Source organism: Temnothorax americanus, unplaced genomic scaffold, assembly GCF_048541705.1.
Source record: "Temnothorax americanus isolate GAGA-0224 unplaced genomic scaffold, ASM4854170v1 Scaffold9, whole genome shotgun sequence".
Classification (NCBI taxonomy): domain Eukaryota; kingdom Metazoa; phylum Arthropoda; class Insecta; order Hymenoptera; family Formicidae; genus Temnothorax; species Temnothorax americanus.
This window is the reverse complement of record NW_027509812.1, coordinates 6,174,290-6,189,654: the sequence shown is the minus strand read 5'-3', so window position 1 is coordinate 6,189,654 and position 15,365 is coordinate 6,174,290. Positions and strand designations below refer to the sequence as shown.

Genomic DNA, 15,365 nt, shown 5'->3' with positions numbered 1-15,365 from the left:
CCCGACGTTACCAGTTACAGGTGCCGAAAAAGACGTTACAAGCGAAGGGTTAATAAACCGATTCCGATCAAAATTAATAAACTTTCATTAAATTGTGATTAATTTGATTGATGAATCGAGTGACGAATTGCAATAAAGAAATCAAATTTGACGTGTCTGCGACTTTTTAATATTTACTTTAAAATCTGATTTACTTTATGGAATAAAGTGAATAAGATTTTAAAGTAAATATTAAAAAGTTAGAAAACACCAAACGCGATCATTTTATACCTTCAATTACTACTACATATATTTGTAGCTTCAATTTGCGAGAAGCTCAATTATCATATATCACAAATTCGATTAGTTCGTCTAATAAGAACTAGGGCATTCGCAGATCTTCAATTCGCATATCTAGATAGAACATTTACGACCTTCGGGATGTATTGCAGGTTCCGCAGGCATCGTTCATGTTGATTTAGTAGCGGATGCATTGTCCTGACATACGTGGGAAACAACTTCCACATTTCTTTTCATATTCCCGTCTCCTCGCAATTCTCCTGCTATATAGTTATGTTGTTAGTCGTATCATCGTTGTGGCTTTTATATATATTCACCTTGCATAAGCATTCTGTCTTTCATCCTACCTTTGGCAGCCTCTTTTTCAAAGGTCAAGTGTTGGAAAAGTTAAGCATGATTTCTCTGTGTTGATTTGAAGCCCTTTCTTTTTCTTTAGTTATATTATTCCCGTCATGAATTTTATCACAATATATATGATATATATTTTCTGTTTATATTTTGAATATTACACACACGTACACATATTCTTTTATTTTGTGATATATTGTATCACAAAATTATATACGCCATATTGTATATAATATAAGAATAGAGTAAAAATTTGCATTAGTCAATGCATTAGCAAAGAACTGAAAATTTTATGTCTCGTATTATTCCCGTTATCATTGTTGCTTATACGTTGAATTATGCATCATTGCTCTCGCAAACGTGCGGCTCATCTCGAGGATATGAATGTCGTATGAATTACTCGGTGAGCCGATATACTGTTATTCAACCGCAACCAGGTATTATAGGGTGCGAAATGAAACACTGCTGGATTAACCCCGTGCGCGGCCATTGTCTCTATCATTTATAATACGCGGTGTGTCAATCCTACAATAGGAAGCTACACAATAGTTCTATATTGTAGCTTCCGTGCCGCGGCGATCTATGAATCACAGAATAACAAAAAGAGTACACTCAGCGCGGTGTGCGCTCGTGAAAACGTGTTTGTCGTGCTGTGTACGGAAAAAAAAAACAAAATAATGGCATTACGCACGTCCGTGCGTCACGCGATAAATGCTGCGCGAGTTGTGCAAATCGGTCCCGAACTCCATACGTTATCAATAAAGAAAGGTGCAGCTATAATGTATATACTTCGCGCGCTGAAGGTTACATGTGTTTCAGCGGTGGAGTTATACATGTCTCTCGCAATCAACGCGCACGGATAATTATTCAGTACGAAAGAAGACGTGCGACGAGATTAAGACGCACCTGCCCGAACTGTCAAATCGCGCAACGGCGTGTAAAACGACACGCTTCGATTTCGCCTCTAAATTTTTCTGCACACACTCGCACACCCGCTTTGGCAGCAATCCTGACGACGTTATATCGTATCAGAGAATATGCCATCGCGAAGGCAAAATGCATTATGTTCCTGCGACTTCCTACGCACGTATCTTTTTACGAAAGAATTTTAATTATCTTTCTTTCTTGTGAATAACACATTTAATTAGAATAACACATTTCGTGCTAGATTCCGTGAACTTGATAGGTGCGTTTACATTATTATATTACAATGCTAAATATAGCAGAAAATAAGAATAAGTGATAATTAGGTAAATTGGAAATTTCATACTGCGAATTTTGTTAATAGGCTTAACTACTAATATAGGCATGACTACACTGAGCGAGAAATTAAATTACGTCCCTCTTACATGCATCTAGGTCATACGAATTGAGGTCTATTGGCTATATAATTCTCAAGGCAGAAGTATCTTTAATATTACACCGGGGTATTATTTGAAACCTTGATCCATTGATTGACAAGCTTGCACGATCGATTCTCTAGCTATCAATTTTTCGGATCATTACTTCACCTTGTAGTACTTTATTGTTCACACTGTGAAAAATTGAATCTCGCTGTATCTTGTTTTTATAGACACATCTGTTTAGATCACAAGAGTCTGAATAGCTTCAAAAAGAATTGTAACTTATTCGTGTAAAACTTGTATACTGTTTTCTTTTTTCTCTTCGTCGATTGTAAAGTGAGAAAAAGAGAGCAAGTATATTTATTCAATAACTAGATTCATTATCTCGTGAATAAAACATTATACTCGATAGAAGAACGGATAGAAGAGTTAAGATAGGAAATCAGGTGAGAACATACCGCAGCATGAGGACTATGAGGAGAATCTTGACTTATATCTGGCATTTTTTTTGCTGATACCCACGCGAAGTTTATTCGAAAATTCTGACTCGCTATCCCCGAGAAACTTGCCCCGAGAAACCAATAATTCAAACCAGTATGATTTCAAAAATTAAATCTCAAGAAAGTTTTACGAGCGAGAGAGGACTTTTAAATCGTCGCGACTTTTATCGCGAATAGAAACCCGAATTCAGCGAAGTTACATCGAGGTTTCAACTTCTGCTTCTCGTGTTCTTATCCCCGATGATCTCACATCGAAATAGAAGATTTTTTTTCTCGCTCGGAACACATTCGGCAAACGAATGAAAGCGTGGCAGGCACTGTCCTATATCCTTCGCTGTCGCGTCTGTCATGGTGCGCCGTTCATAGAACGTGTCTGCGACTGGTACGCGGTCGCACGCGGCTTACACACGCTCGAAACGGTTAACGCACACACGCGCACACGCACCCACACCATCGGGATGCTGTCAATTCAGAACTCGCATGTACGTTACGCTAACTAGCACACGCGAGCCGTGAGAGAGAGAGCGCGCAAGGCCAGGACTGTATACCCCAGGGAGTATCGCGGACCCTGGCGTTTCTCGCAGGAAACGCGATGTTTCCTCTCTGAATGTTAATAATCGCACCCCCTAATCCCTTTCGTGTTAATTAGCCGCAGGATTACCTTCGCTAACGCTTTCGCTAACGCGAAACAGGGTTCGGGCTTCCATGTGCTCGTTGCTTATTAAATTATAAATACGAACACATGATGCCGATCTGCACGTGTTTCCTCTACGCTATTGCAATTTCTATTGCTGACTTGTATATCTATGTAATAAAAAAACTGATAAAATCGAGCTAATTAGAGACAGAATGCAGCTTAAATTTTTGTATTTTAATATTAATATGTATTGCTTCTTAAATTTTAAAAACGATTTGGAATATCTTCTTAGTAATAAAAATAAAAAACTACGTCCTTGGTTTACGCTTATCGCGTGGTTCTGCCCCGCGATGATATTCGAGAGAAAGAGAGAAAGAGAGAGAGAAGCATAGCGTGTGCCCGGCTGTACCACTCGCCGCCTTTTCGCGCGATCACGATTTAACCGTGACGCAATCTCCCCCGCGCGTCCCTTATATAGCCACCAAGGAAATCATCTTCGTGAATCCCGCGGTACCGCTTGTTACATTGTTAACGGCCTGCCTCGTGAGAATACGTAGAAAACAATCCTCGCGATATCCTCGAATATCAAACGAGTCGTTAGTGTCGTCCCGCGTCTCCGATCGCAGAAATTATGGTCTGTCTATCAGCACTTATCACAGTCGTGTAAGAAAACGAAGAAACAAGCGAGGTACACACGTTGAAATCGCGTACAATATTTTAATTGGCGATCGTAAAGATTTGTAGTAAAATGTCATCGTAACGAATTCATTATCTGTGTGTCGCCGTTTCGTGATTGAATAATTTCAAAATTCACCAGGCTCAGAAAATAATAGACCTCTTGCAGCGATGGAAGCAACTGGATGAGTTTATGCAAATTGAGTTGTAAAGTGCTCTTCCGCATACTTTACACGCCAATTAGCGCTATTCCGCGGAATTAAGAAAGTCGGAAGTTTACCCATATTCTGAATTACCGGGGAGGGGGGGGAAACGGTTTACCTTTTAAAACTGAGCATATTATTAACACAGTCAGGAGTTTTAATTAGCATATATCCATCGGAGATTCAACGATAGAATTAATAACATACTTACGTTTAATTAGAACGATATCATCGTCGCGTTTTCCGTGTCACCTGAGACAAGTTATATTAACGATCTGCGACGAGAACGGAAACTCGCCGAGTTTCCTAATTGTTCCTGATTTACAGAAGGGTGTGCGAGTGCATATATCCTTTTAAGTATCACGTGCACGATATGGCAGGATGACGTAAGGATATGCGTGCAACACGATAGCGCGCGTTCGTTCCTTTTCATTATCTCAAGTTGTATTGTATCTGCAAGCATTAGAGTAGTTGGAAGTTATTAGAGTAGTTAGACGAAACAGTGTCAGGAGAGATAATTCGGTAAAAATAGGATTCCATACCAGTCTCGTGCCTGAATGCGTAACGCGTAGTATTTCGTATTTACTTAACCTGATTTGATAAATATAATTAAAACAATTAACACTACACGGCGATCTTTTATTAAAGAGCGAGACGCTAAATTTAGCCGTTGCCAGTTAAATTTTTGCACGTATAAAGTTTACGGCGATTGCGCAATGATCGTGGCGAGTAATGGACTTAATTGACGTGGCCGGAGTGTTAATAAGCTTAAATTTCCTGCGGTATGTTTACATAATAAGTATAGAGACATATGCGTGCGTGTAACACGCATGTCCGTGCCAATGCCCATCCCTTCACATGCGAGGAATGCATGGAATTCGCGAGTTATTTATAAAACAAAGATTTTCGCATAGTTTCTGGCACAAGCCAGATCTCCGTCAATTTTTTTTACAAATCGCACAATTGTATATCACACACATATTGTCAGCAAGAAAATTCAATAAACACCATTTTGCGAACAGCAATAATAAAAATTCTGTATTAAGTAAGAATATATAATTAATCTCTCACTCAAGGTATATTTCACACATTCAACTTTTTGAAGATAAAAAAATATTATTTTATCCATTTATTTTTTTACAATCTTTTTTTCTATTAATTTGGACATTTATTTCCTTTACAATTATTTGTCTTGATGGATTTTATCGATTGCTTAACGTTATATTACAAAATTGATATTATTTTCCGCAAGATGAATATTCGAAAATATTAAAGCGTTCCTAAAAGGAATATAAAAGATAGAGCGCATTCTCTCTCTCTCCATGATATAATAAAAGGAAAATGTTACTCCTGAAGTAATCGAGGTATCAAATGTTGTAGCAAGCTTGAAGACTACATCCGGTCACAGTGAGGCGCCATGAAGGAAGTCCAGGAGCAGCAGCAGCCTGAGTCAATGGAATCCAACGAGTCGGTTTCCGGTTCGAATGAATACGCCTATCGACCGCTCACGACGAAGCACAGAAGAGCTGGGAGTACCGGAACCACTGGCGATGAGGAATACACCACGGACGAGGATGAGCTGTACACGGATGAGACTGATTGCGCCACGCTACATCCACCACATCCTATTCTTAAATCGGATCTCGCGAGGGCAGCTACGGATCTCTTTGGATATGCTACGAAACGCGAGGACGAGGATGAAGAGCCCACTAGTCTATTCGACGAGGACGACACCAAGTTCCTAGATGATAGGTGTGCATTGATTTTTTCCTACTTTCCCACCGAAATCGCTTCCTTATGAAGTAGATATTTAATTAACTTTTTGGACGGGCGCTCGCTAAAGTGTATAGAACTTATTGCGATGGAATCTTTATTTCAATTAATATGATAAATATAATATTAATTTAGTAATATATAATATTAAAAATTAATATTAATATATTCTGTATTAATAATTTATATCAATTTAAACAAAGAATTGGAATTCATATGTGTGTTGCGCAAAGAAGATTGACGTATTTTATTCTATTATAACAAATTGCTTATTACACATGAAAAGCATTTTGTTACAATAACAAATTAATTCTTGTTTTATCCCATCAAAGCAGATATTATTTTGCTACAAAATGTATTTCCTAAACTGATTTGTTGTAGCAGCAAATCCGTGTTTCTAATTGAGAGATTGACTTACAATCAACAAAAAAATATATTCTATTAAAAAAAAAAAAAGATTTAACTATATAATATCCAATAATAGGTAACGAAGTTTAGTCACCCTTTCATCGAATATTGCAACAGCATGCAATAGTTTTTTTGCGACTGTAAAATTCTCTTTTTTGCGTAAAAAACTGCACGAGTGTCATATTCAAGATTTTCAATCGATGTTCGAGACTGCCAGTTATTAACTGTATTATTATTGTATATATTTATATATAATATAATAATTATAATGAGATTTGCATATTTTAGTTCCAGCTCAACCAAAACCGCTCCACTGTTCACGTACAACGAAAAATTGCAAGGTGCCCTGTCGGGACATCGAAATCCATCGGAAGAGAAGAAGCCCGTGAAGCTCTGCGAAAAGCTGAAATCTCACGAGCTGGAAGTCTCGGAATCTCAAGCTCAACGTGCGAAACCTTTGGATTTTAGGTTGAATGAAGCTGAGTCTGCGGGAAAAGCCAGCGATGAGAAAGCCGATACGGACTCGAAGAAGGACAATTCTCTCGAATCATCGAAGAGACTCTCCCTTCCTAAAGATACGCCGGTAATTTCAGTCTTCGGTTTAACTGATTTTGATAAGACATGAATATAGATTACATTAGAAATATAAATTTTACTAATACCTACTTACGTGATGTTTTTGAAAATTATTTCAGCCGAAAGAACCATCAAAGCAAGAATTACTGGGTGTTCTTAAAAAAACCAACGGCCCGCTATCGCCTACTACCCTGCAATGGGAAAGAGCAGTGGCTGAGGTGAAGGAACACGCAGTGGCGAAGTTACAGGAGGAACTTAAAAGGGCTCATGAAGAATTAAAATTAAAGGACGAGGAAGTGGCAAGACTTTCGCGGATCAGGCAGGATGTAGAAACTGAGCTCGAGGACCTCACTGCCAGCCTCTTTCAAGTTAGTCACCAATTTTTTTACTTGTTACAAAAGTATAGAAATTTAATTCAAAAAGTATATAATGTTAAAATATATAAAAAAAATTATATGTTTATGTAGGGTTTCAGAAGTTGTCAAAAACTTAACAGAAGAAAAACGTAATTTTTGTTGTCTCGGATTTGAATTAATGCGTTTAATGATATTTTACCAAAGTGTATTAGATATATATATAATTTTGCAAAGAAATTAAATAAATTTTGTAAAGAATATTAGATTATTTATAAAATGTATGTTCAGGAGGCACATAACATGGTTCGAGAAGCTAATGTACGTCAGGCGACGGCGGAGCGTCTCCTGGGGGAGAGCCGAATGAAATCGGAAGTGCTCGCAGCCGAAGTAGCGGCTTTGAAAACTTTGGTGCTCACATCTACACCGTCAAGGCCCAATCCCCATTTGCATCCTCAAATCGACACGAAGGGACGCGTTAGCAATGGGGAGGACAGTCAGCAGGGACTTTTTACGAAGAAACACCGAAGGTAATGGACAATTTTCTATTAGATTTATAAGTTTTTAAAACTGCCGAGTGCTTCTTGAGAATATGGAAATAATAAATTTAAACAATATTTTATAATATCTAAGATACATTTCTACATTGTTTGTCGATAATTTCGAACAAGTATTCTTACGTGTTACAAAGTACTAGAAAGGACTGTAGTTTACAATGTATTTTATCGATTTAAAAATAAAAATAAAAATGTTTAAAAATACGGAATAAAAAATAGAAATAATTTTAAATTAAAAAAAGATATAAAAAAGTTGTTGCGTTTATTTTTGCAAGCTAAATTAATAATATATTTAAAAATTTGTAATTCTGATGCAGGTCGCCGTCGCACTTTAATTTAAAATACGGTCGAGAGAACTCGCCGCCTGATTCGCCTGTAAAGGATCAGAGGCCACCTTTGCCCACCGATAAGGAAGCCCTCGAGAGGGATTGGAAGCGTGAGCGTGAGAAGGAGAAAGAGAGGGAGTGCAAGGACTTCGGTCTGGAAGTCGACCCGAGGGTGCATACGGAGTTTCTCAGATGGAAAACGAACCCTTGCGTCGACAAAAGCGATCCCTTCGTTGCGAGGGTATTTAAAGAGGATATCGATCTCTGCTTGGATTTCCCGAATAAGGAATTGGGAACCAAGGTCAGGCAAGCTGTTCTGGATGGCATCATATTTATCGAGGCGGTCAGCGACAAAACAAAACTCGCTTTTCCCAAGTACGTTCTTAAAGTTTCTCATTATATTTAAAATACTCAATATTTTTTCATATTGTGTAAAAGAAAAAGATTTTTATGTGCCGTTTAGTGGACAATCAAATATTATACATTTTATAATTATTACATTGTAATATTTTCATAATGTTTCTAATGCGCTAATATTCGTGGAATTTTGCAATTCTATGTTTCTGCACACTGCATTGTAATTCGCAAGATCGCGAAGTTGCTGACACAATAACTGGAAGATTATATGCTATTATTTTTATGATTGGGTTGTTATTTATAAAACTGGCGTTTCTATAAAATTTTTATATATGAAACAGCAATAATATTTCGATTTTAGGAAATGTGCACTGTTGGAGGCACCACGGCAATGTCACTATCGTATGCGGCTTGGTGATCAAGAAAATCAATGGCATTGCATTTCGCAGATCTGTCGCAATCGAGTAAGTCTTACATGTAATCATTATTTAAATTTATTTCAAAAACCTTAAAAAATTTTGTTTTGTAAGGAATTGTGTGTTCCTTTGCAGATTATAGCAGTGTGTGACTTTCTCAATTATCTGAGATACGTCGAGCGTGGTCTCGTCAAGAGCTCAGGTATGTCAACATAATAAACTGTAGCTTAATAATTTATTAGAAAATTATATATTTTTTTTAATAATTTATTTTTTATATTTATAATGCCCTTAAATATTTGCAAAAAGAGTTTGAAACAAATATGGTTTCGATGTATAGTTCTTTGGATTAAATATTGAAAATTATAAGGAAATATTAAAATTGGAAGTAATTTCTATTTTTCTATTAATAATGGAATTTATTAATCTGCAGTTCACGACGTTTACTGGGAGATCACGCGGCTGAGAAAGGAAATGGTTTTTGCACGGTTGGGTCTGGCATTGTCGTCTTGAGGTTCGCGTAGGCGGGATGTCATCTAGTCTCGAGTCATTTCGAGCTAGGGGTTCATTGTTTAAAAATAGAAATCTGTGAATTATGCAGAATAATTTATCGACGCTCTCGTCGATTATCGGCCTTTTGTGCAGCGAAGGGGAGGGTGCAATGTCGCAATATATATCTTTCAGATATATATATTTGAAGTCTCTCTAATTTTGTTAAGTAATTCTGATGATAATATAAATAATGTTTCTAAAAAATTTACGTGCTATTCAGAAAACTGTATTGTATGACCGTAAAAAGTAAGTATAATTTATTGACAGATCTTCCATCTTTTGATTAAGAATATTTTACAGTATGATTAATAACATTAATTTATATACACCAACTTATTTTTCTACTTTTTTAAAATAAAATATAAAACTACTCAGGATTAAATTTGATATTAATTTTGCAGTAAAACGTCAATTTCTCGCACGCAATTTTTTTTGAGATATTGCCGAAATAGTGCCGCCTATGGCAGATTATAGATTTAATTATTTGCGAACAAGTTGTAAGATGACAATGAAGCTGATTACAAGGCTGTGAATGATCTTGACATGCATGCGGATCAGACATTGTCGATGGCTCTCCTAAACGAGGAATGTAAATAATAGGAAAGATTTTTGAGATATTGTGTCATGTTTTCTGAAGTTCAATGGACTTATTGTTAGACTCATGCGAATTGTGACAATGGAGCCGTTGATTCCATGCGATAGTTATATGGTTAACAATCATATTATATATATGAGATCACTTCATGTCGTGGTTTGGTATTAACACCGAACAGAAGAAAAATCGTGTTTAGCTAATTATTTATATTTGTGTTTTTGTTACGGATCAGTTTTTTTTTATTTGCCGTCACGTGTCGAGTCGTAGTGATTTTTGTTGTTTCGTTGTCTATAATTTATCGATATATATTATACGTTGTGTTAATCGTTAATCTGACATAATGGCTTCCATTAAATATATCATTGATCGTATTTTATTGGAATTCTAAAGTGTTCGTACCGTGCCGCCAAAACTCGAGAATATAAAATTATCATCTAAACTTCCGATTAATTCATTGTTGACTCACGATGATTATGTATACCTTCGACATTATCACTCATAGAAAGGAGCTGCATCTGTGTGGACCATACGAATCTTTAAATTTTTAGTGTAAATAGAACTTTTCGAAACTTCTCATGACATGTAACGATTCTATACGTCTATATCATAATGCATCCGGTTATACGGAGCATATTCGTTTCTACTCTATAAATATTAGTCTGACGTATTGCAAGTGTATGTATATTCTTTCATAGAGATTTACATTAATACGTCAATCAAAACTGGCATTTGTGTCAGTCATGTATCTCCTGGTTGTATATACGAATATATATTTTGTTTACTGCGAAAAAAACATTCTTAATACTTTTACTCTAAATTTCGACTCATGATATGCTAATTAATTTTTTTTTCGAGATAAATAATCTCCGCAATAATTTTCTGGTTAATTCGTTCATTGACTCAAACATAGAAACTGTAAAAGTGTCCGATAGATAGTTATTTCGGTACCGTGAATATACTTGGTAAGACTTTTATCTCGATTCTGTTATCTTCCGTCATTTATCGCGTTCGATATGAAACGTACGAAAGAAAGTAATTATGTGATTGAGTCGCCATTTATCGAATTATGCCAAACAACATGTGGCCAACGACGAAAACGAATAACGTTCCCTTGAGTGTTACGGGACGTAGTAAAAAGACTTCTTGTAAGCATTTCTCTTGTGAATAGAAAACATGTTAATTGTATATCAAATGTAAATAGAATCTTCTAACATTATTTGAGATAGAAACTTGTATTTAAAAACAAAATAAAGATAATCGCCATTGTAAAAAAATTATGATGCCTAATTATCGCAATCCCTTTGAAAAAGATAGCATTTTATTATTTTTATATTTTTGTAGATAACTGTTATAAAATACTACGTTTATTTCCTTGCCATATATAAAATGTTGTCTTGTACAAATTTTATATTATCTCGCACGCGTTTATGCGCCGCGTACGTTAATAATTAAGCAGTCATATTCTTTTGATAGCAACGACACTTATATCAGGTGGTGCGATCGTAAAGCCGTCGACACCGTCTAAAAAGAGGTCAGGATGTCCCGGGGGTAACGCAAACTGAAATTTCTGCAGTAGACATGCGACAAACAAGAATACGCTGTTCCTTGCCAAGGTCTCGCCCAGGCACTTTCTATGACCTGTTAAATCGTTGGTGTTACGATTTTCAGCTTTGTACATTTAAATGGATTTATATTGTTCTTCATACCTAAGCCGAACGGTATTAACCAAGGATCCTCGACGAATTCTCCTTCGTCATTAATAAATCTCTCAGGTCGAAACACCTTCGGATCTCCCCAATGCTGCTCGTCCATATGTACGCTTCGCAAGTTAGCCAGCAAGGTATAATTCTTTTTTATCTCGTAGCCCAGTAGAATGGAGTCGGTCATCGCCCGATGAGGGATTGAAGTAGGCCCGACGTTCGCCAGCCTTGTTACTTCCGCTATTGTCGCGTTCAAGTATGGCAATCTGAAAATTGTCGGTCGTATAATTCATAATTCTGAGCGATAATTTGCGAATTAAATAATATGAATAGCGTGTCAAGCAATATTTTCAAGTTTGTACCGATTTTTGTACACTATACGAGGTAGGAGATCCTTGCCTAGCACCCTGTCGATTTCCTCGTGCACTTTTCTTTGCACATCCTGTTTCACTATGAGATACGTGATAATGAAGCCAATTGTATTGTTTGTCGTTTCCACACCGGCGCTGAAGAGGTCTTTCACAACGCTAATTAATTGCTCTTCTGGAAATATTCTGTATTATCCATCATGTGTCAAAAATTATTTGTGCAATTATTTTTATCATGAGAATTTAATCCACGAAATAGTGATACGGATTAATTACAGTATTATTATAATAAAATATTCTTAAATGATAATGCTTTCTTGTTTTTGTATAATGCTATTTTTTTATTTTTACGAATTATAATATAATGTATAGAAATCTACTAATTTAATATAAGAATCTAATAACGACTGGCAGAAAATGTAATATAAATTTGAACTTGCGTTTCTCATCACACGTAAAAAAAAAATTCTCATTTATGTAATTATGTACATTACGAAGCATTGTGTACCGTCAAAAGACGATATGGTTGAGCTTGATTGCTTGGTTTCCATTTCCGCTAGGTAAACATCGATAAAGTCTCTGAATTCGCCGTGTGTTCTAGTTTGTTTGTGCCTCGCTATTTCAGACTGAAAGAGGATATCTTATTTTATGTACAAGGATATCTTATTTCTATCTATAGATAGAAATTATATCGCTAATGGAGGTATGTATCGCGTTACCCCGATGAATTGCCACATTCGTGTCAGTCTTTGATTTAGTACGGTAAACCCGGTTAACCCTGGGATAATGTATCTTAAAAACGGCAAGTGGGTCAATATGCCGCCGGTGACGTTGCTATTTCTGATAATCCCGTTTACCACTGATAAAATCTCTGTCAGTTTCGGATTCTCCAAGTCAAATCTACAACAATATATCCCGATGTTATTTTCGGTTACACGATTAATTGCATGTAATTTGTAATAGTTTTGCAATGTACCTGGCTCCAGCGACTAATGTCCATAAACTATTGAGAACAGCTATGGAGGTAATATTGTACAAGTTGGTAATTGGTCCCGATTTACTCAGCGATTCAATCGTGGTCGTTAAGGAAACCGCGTCGTTTAATATTATATCCTCCATTGTACCATTTCCGAATCCAAATTCCTTCAACGTTCTCAGAGCAAATCTGAATAATTTGTAATTAATCTTAATCTGATCTGATCTTTCTTTAATTTACGAAGAAAATAACGTAACAGCAACATTTCAAATATTTAATCTTAGAAAATTTCGTTAAAAATATCGAGAAATTATGTAACAATTATTTTAAAAAAATATCGAATATAAATTGAAGTTTTTTTCGTTAATTTATATTTAGGTCAAAGATGCGTTTCGTGCATTTAGATTAAATTGTATGATTTTTAAGAAGCTTTAGGTATATAATAATTCCTCGCAAAATACCTTCTTTGGTCTCGCCAGACATCGCCATCGGTGAATAGTACACCCCTCCGTTCGCCCCCCGTCCGAAGTCTATGTACAAATCCATTAGGTCTGCCGTCAAACTGAGGTCGACTCATCATCTCGATCACCGCATCCTTACCGGAAACAATGATCAACGGTTCGGCTATGCCGAGCTTCAAGCCGACGATGGGTCCGTAAATGTCGGCTAACCGACACCAGGCATGAGAATAGAACTTCGTTTCATCGACCAGACGTTTCACATCCAATATGTTTCCCACGATCGGCAAGCCGCGAGGTCCTCGAATAGAATATTTCGCGAATATCTTATATATTTATGTAAATTGTGCGATAATATAAAATATTGAGTTGTGTGTGTCAAAGTGAAGTAAATGTTCTTAAAAAGTAGAAGCAAAAGTGTTTTTTAAAGCAAAAGCATAAAACGAAAGCATTTTTCGTGTTACATTTTGCAGGATAAATATCAATAATCTATTTACTTTAATAAAAATAATTTACTCCATCTTATTCTAATAACTAATTCTTACTTTTTAAAATTTATCGCATATGTGTGAGATCGTAACAATTGCAACATAAAAATAAAAATATTTTTGGAATTATGGAGCAAATCGTTTTCGAATAAATCTGATTTCTTGAAAACAATTGCGATATAGTTTACCTGGAGGAAACATTGATGGTCGGCGCCAGTCGTGCAGAATCTTTATCGCGAATATTATCATCAGGCAAATAATTATAAACCACATTATTTTTTTGTTATTTAACGGCAATAGAGAAATGTCATAAAAATAGGGTAGAAATGTTCTAAACAATTTGTTTTACTGTGGATTTCTTTCACATTTTAAAAAGAAAACCTTTTATATCTTCTAGAAAGAAATCCAAAGAGGATGTTACCACGAATCAGTAAATCTCGCACGTAATAAATACTATTAATTGACTATATGGTATTTTATCGAATTTTTTATGTAGTTTATCAATCGACTGCATCAAAGTGTCATTCGCGGCAAGCGATACTAATCGAAACTGCATCAGTCTCGTGGAAATTCTGTTATATGAGAGAAACACCTCCTTTCACTGGGATATTAGGCAAGAGGATTTTGGCTCAAGGTTCCAGCTATGGTCGAATATATCTGTACATGCTGCTGCAGGCATGCACGCGACAGTCTACCTCTTATTCCACATCGGTCTTTACATTAAATTTCATTTTACTACAAAATGCTTTGCGACAGCTGCGACATCGAACCGTTTCCAATAACACGTTATGCAACATCCTTCCAACGAACGCATCAATGTTTCATTAGCTAATACCTTCTTACGGTTTTGGCAAAACAATTTGTTACAAGTAATGAAAAGTTTGTTGCGAATAATTTGTGTTTATTGTATATATATGGACTATAAGTAGAAAGAAAGAATGTACGTTAACTTTTATGTGTTAATTATTTTGCAATGTAGGATAGAAAGCTGATTAGAGATATGAAGAAATGATTTAAGACGCTCCATATGGAAGCAGGGACGGGAGTTTCTTAGGGGACGAGAATATACGACGAAGTGCGCGGCCGTTGGGTCATTGCTAATATCGATGATTATATAGTGGTGCGAGGTAATCACAGAAGTTATAAGCGGCAGATGTGGAAATCGTAAATTCGCAATTCCAATCAATCGCGCTCACATCAAAGCGCGCGCTATCCCCGTTTGCCATTTCGGGCGTTCGTGGTCCAGCTAACACCTTGCGCAATTGCGTTTACGATTTCGCGCTCGCGCACGCGATCCTACACACCTTTCCTCTTCTATTCCCCGGGCCCACGTCGACAACCGTCTTCCACCGGCCTCTTCCGCTTAGCGCGCAACGTCAAATCGAAATGAGAACGATCGAGCAGGCGGCCCGGCGTAATAAAGATCGCCGCGAACCACTTAAAATCATCGAGTTAATCCGACCGCGATTATCCGGTT

At 36.5% G+C, this 15,365-nt stretch overlaps 2 protein-coding genes across 4 annotated transcripts in view; one reads left to right on the top strand and one right to left on the bottom strand.

Annotated features, from left to right (window-relative positions):
- LOC143908176 (guanine nucleotide exchange factor for Rab-3A) overlaps positions 1–11,114 on the top strand; it is a 27,642-nt gene extending 16,528 nt beyond the window's left edge. For both annotated transcript variants that reach the window (XM_077425591.1, XM_077425590.1), the window contains exons 2-9: positions 5,366–5,737; positions 6,455–6,749; positions 6,862–7,110; positions 7,387–7,625; positions 7,970–8,353; positions 8,697–8,799; positions 8,887–8,953; positions 9,185–11,114. In XM_077425591.1, coding sequence (XP_077281717.1) covers positions 5,403–5,737; positions 6,455–6,749; positions 6,862–7,110; positions 7,387–7,625; positions 7,970–8,353; positions 8,697–8,799; positions 8,887–8,953; positions 9,185–9,264 — 1,752 coding nt within the window. In that variant the 5' untranslated portion in view covers positions 5,366–5,402 and the 3' untranslated portion in view covers positions 9,265–11,114. The remainder of the gene's footprint in view (positions 1–5,365; positions 5,738–6,454; positions 6,750–6,861; positions 7,111–7,386; positions 7,626–7,969; positions 8,354–8,696; positions 8,800–8,886; positions 8,954–9,184) is intronic.
- Positions 10,998–15,365, bottom strand: LOC143908178 (methyl farnesoate epoxidase). Of its 2 annotated transcripts, none has more exons than XM_077425593.1 (8): positions 15,193–15,365; positions 13,404–13,701; positions 12,943–13,131; positions 12,686–12,866; positions 12,475–12,592; positions 11,961–12,141; positions 11,605–11,864; positions 10,998–11,536 (listed from the first exon to the last, which is right to left on the bottom strand). In XM_077425593.1, the coding sequence occupies exons 2-8, from the start codon at positions 13,520–13,522 to the stop codon at positions 11,355–11,357; spliced, it is 1,230 nt and encodes a 409-aa protein (XP_077281719.1). In that variant the 5' UTR covers positions 13,523–13,701; positions 15,193–15,365; the 3' UTR covers positions 10,998–11,354. The 2 variants fall into 2 exon arrangements, with proteins under 2 accessions (XP_077281719.1, XP_077281718.1); XM_077425592.1 differs by lacking the exon at positions 15,193–15,365 and adding an exon at positions 14,077–14,186.